Source organism: Cynara cardunculus (assembly GCF_001531365.2).
Source record: "Cynara cardunculus var. scolymus isolate 2C chromosome LG 11, CcrdV1, whole genome shotgun sequence".
In the NCBI taxonomy this organism is placed as follows: Eukaryota; Viridiplantae; Streptophyta; class Magnoliopsida; order Asterales; family Asteraceae; genus Cynara; species Cynara cardunculus.
The window spans coordinates 21,759,633-21,763,325 of NC_037538.1; the positions used below are offsets into that span (position 1 = coordinate 21,759,633).

General features: G+C 34.9%; 1 protein-coding gene across 1 annotated transcript; it reads right to left on the bottom strand.

Annotated features, from left to right (window-relative positions):
- Window positions 1-1,107: 1,107 nt before the first annotated feature.
- LOC112522234 (1-aminocyclopropane-1-carboxylate oxidase homolog 1-like) lies at window positions 1,108-2,417 on the bottom strand. The gene is made up of 3 exons (XM_025131337.1): window positions 1,894-2,417; window positions 1,469-1,790; window positions 1,108-1,356 (listed from the first exon to the last, which is right to left on the bottom strand). The coding sequence occupies exons 1-3, from the start codon at window positions 2,415-2,417 to the stop codon at window positions 1,108-1,110; spliced, it is 1,095 nt and encodes a 364-aa protein (XP_024987105.1).
- Window positions 2,418-3,693: the final 1,276 nt, after the last annotated feature.

The window sequence follows — 3,693 nt, forward strand, 5'->3', positions numbered from 1 at the left end:
TCAAGATGAAAGATAAGTATAGCTCATAACCATGTTCAAATAACAACTTAAAACTAACGCCTTGTTTGTTTTTTTATAAAAAGCTCTTACAACCTCTTATTTCTGATTTGTTAAGAGAAGAGGGCATTCAGATTGTTTGTTTTTTTCCAGTTTTTCAGAGGTACTTATTTCTTATTGTCCTCTTAACTGGTAAGAGGTAGACCAACCTCTTATTTGCCTCTTATTGTTTTTCAAACCCTCAATAATGACGATTCTCAATCGATTAACCTTAATCAATCAATTAATTCTCTCAATCGATTCTTACCAAATAGATTCTCACCTCTCTCAATTGATGTATTTAAATTTGTTAAATCCCGTTAATGACATATTTTCGTTCGAATGAAAGCTAATTATATAATTAAGATGTAAACTTCGTAATGATGATGAATATATTTGTCAAAATTTTATCTATAACCAACACTATTATTTTGTAATGGGTAAAATAGACAATTTAAACATATTCAGACGTTTATCTGTCTAAAGAACAAACAGTCTTATTGTTCAGATTTCAGACTTTAATACCACTTCTTATAAATCAGAACTGAAATAAGACTTTATACTTGAGCATCTCTTAAAAAAATTCAACTAAATAATTATCCGAAACTAATTAAGAAACAAAATAATCAAATAAGCTAATAAATGCAATCCGTTCGGGTTCGGGGCCGGTCTGGATGCGCTCGTGACCGTGCATATGACCCAAGTAGCAGGATAAGTCGCGTAAGCGAAAGTTGTTTTCCCGTTTTCGATGTCAACTTCCGACCTTCTTTCATGCTCTTTTTCTTATTTTCCAACAATCTACCGAAAACCTCATTAACTCTCGGAACCTCTCTGTATCATGTTTCGATTGTTATTATAAGATAACGCAATGTGTTTTCAAATATCCTCAATCTTAAAGTGTAAGTTTGTCGAAAAACAGGCACGTATAAAATACTGGTACATGATCGATGTCTTCTTTGTATAGAAAACCCAAATTAAATAAGGTTACAAAAAATTAAACATAAAACCCATTCGACATCGCATTCAGATTTCGGGGATCAGTATGATTCTTGCATTGACAAAATGTTTGTGTTAAATCCGAACATGGTTTAGGCCGGACTTCTCGTCAAGTCCCCTGGAGAAGAACTTAATAATGTAGTCTCTTACTGTGAATTCGGTATACATCTGAGGACTTTCTTTCGTTATAAGCTCCATGATCGGTCCATAAACTTTCGGAGGTGTCGCCACACCATCAAGAAAACATGCAACCGATGTTCTTGTTCGACTTACATTCCCAATCGCACGATGGATCACACTTTTGAACTTGTCATTTGATAAGATCTGCATGACATCAACACAACTTCATATATGCATCATATCCATTAGAATCTCTGTATCTATATATGCCTGTATGTATGTGTATATCCTTTTGTTTTGATTACAAGAAAAAAACCTGAAGTAGATCTCCAATATTCACAATGAGAGAACCAGAAATAGGTTCGACATCGGCCCACTGGTTTTCATGCAGAACTTGTAGTCCTCCAATCTCATCTTGTAGAAGTACAGTGATGAAAGAAGCATCCGTGTGCTTGCTGACTCCTAGGGTCTGGTCAGGCATAGGGCATGCAGGATAGTAGTGGCAAGCCAGACTTCGACCTTTCCCACATTCCATTTGGTTCAAGTGGTTCGTTTCCAGCCCCAAAGCTTCCGACAATAACTCAAAAAGGGTATGTACCAGCTTCTCCAGATGATTTAGGTAGTCGACAGTAGGATCTCTGCACATACAGATACTTGTAAGCGAAGTAGCCAATACATTGGCCAATTGGCCATTTTAATTAGTATGGAATAGAACTCCAAAAACTAGTTGAAAGATTGTACCTACAAACAGATGGCAGATCTTGAGGATCAACATGATAAGAATTCAGCATGTCGATAAACAGCGAATCCCTCCAATTAGCTGATCTTGACATGTACAGATCGTAGTTGGAGTTGAACCTCACCAACTTCTCTGGATCCCTCGAATAATACTGTTTTTTAACCTGGAGATCCTGCTCATTGAACTCAGACACCCCAGTTAGCATTTCTTTGAGCACTTTTATGGGTATCCCATGATTAACCACATGGAAAAACCCCCATTCTTCTGAAGCCTGCTTAACTTCTTGAACAATTCTTTCTCTTGGCGAGCTTCCCTTATCGTCAACTCCCATGAGATCTATGACTGGAACTTGTAAACTTGTTCGGGCAAGTTCCAGATCTTCGGCGAGTTCATCGGGTGGTCGGATAAATATTTCGGGAATAACAACAGACCCACCAGCTGCAGCATCAACCAGTCCTTTGACACCCAGTTTTGTGTCGTCAAAAACCTTTAGTTGTTTGATGCGACTATCTTGTGAGATTTCCATTTGATCTGTGATGAAAATTAGGTCGCTTGAAATCGAATATAAATCCACGTTACCATTGGAATCGGATTCAAACTTGTGGCGGCTTCCAAAGCTAGCTTCCTGCCAACTGTATAGATCTATTATCTATTTATCATTGATTACTTAATTAGCCGGCACCTCTCCTATAAACTGCACCAATGGCATATATGTTTTAAAAATGCGGTCATATATAATTGTTTAGATATGCATAGAGTACATATGAACGGTGGTGTTTTCCAGTTCTTTATTTTTTGGGGCCTCCGACTCGTATTCATACGAGAATCGTAGATAAATAAGAGAAACTAAAACGGCCGAATCACATGTGATTTTATGACAATGTTACGTGTAAATCACATGTGATTTTGACCTGAGGTGTTGCACACTACGTCGCTTGCTCTCCATTGTCTGACCGTGTGACGTAATCGCATGTAAAATCACATGTAATTTGACCGTTTTTCTTGTTCTCTTACTTTGATCATTTCTGGTTTGACCCCCTCTCTCTCTCTCTCTCTCTATATATATATATATATATATATATGCGAAAAAGGGAATTTACGGTGAAAAGCATAAGAAGAGATCTAAACTCTTGATCACTTTAGTCTCATTCCCATCTACGAATTGCGATTGATACACGGATTAATACGGTGCATCTCCTCCTAATGCGCATACAAGTGTGAAGATCTCTTCTTACACCTCTCAACAAAACTTTTATTCTCACCAGAAACCTAACCCTATATACGTATATATGTGTGTGTATATATATATATATAAATATATATATATATATATAAATATATATATATATATAAATATAAATATATATATATATGTATGTTTGTATATATATATATATATATATATATATGTATAGGAACCTAATCAAATGAGAATCGTTTAGTTTGCGGTAACCATGAAATCCAATATGAACCGATCACTCAGGATACTTATCATGATTTCTTAAAATAAGTAGAAGGGTAAATTAAAAAATTGTGTTGAATATTCAATTTACTTTAATTAGTTTAATATTCTAACTTTTGAAATAGATATATGTATATACATACATACATATATATGTATATATATATATATATATATATATACACAGATGAGCGATAAAATATAAACCATCTAATTTGTAGAAACGTACAAACCTCATTCAACCAATCATAATTTTTCATTTTGTTCATTTTTTTGTAATTATAAGAGGTTGATTAATCATTTTTATTGTGCAGGGTGCTAATCATGGATATTATCATCT

Bases quoted from the DNA above. Each gene is read 5' to 3' on its own strand.
- LOC112522234 (XM_025131337.1), bottom strand. From the start codon at position 2,417: ATGGAAATCTCACAAGATAGTCGCATCAAACAACTAAAGGTTTTTGAC. The intron at 1,791-1,893 runs GTACAATCTTTC...CTGTATGTGCAG, and splicing joins GATCTGCCATCTGTTTGTAG to AGATCCTACTGTCGACTACC. The intron at 1,357-1,468 runs GTTTTTTTCTTG...GATGTCATGCAG, and splicing joins ATATTGGAGATCTACTTCAG to ATCTTATCAAATGACAAGTT.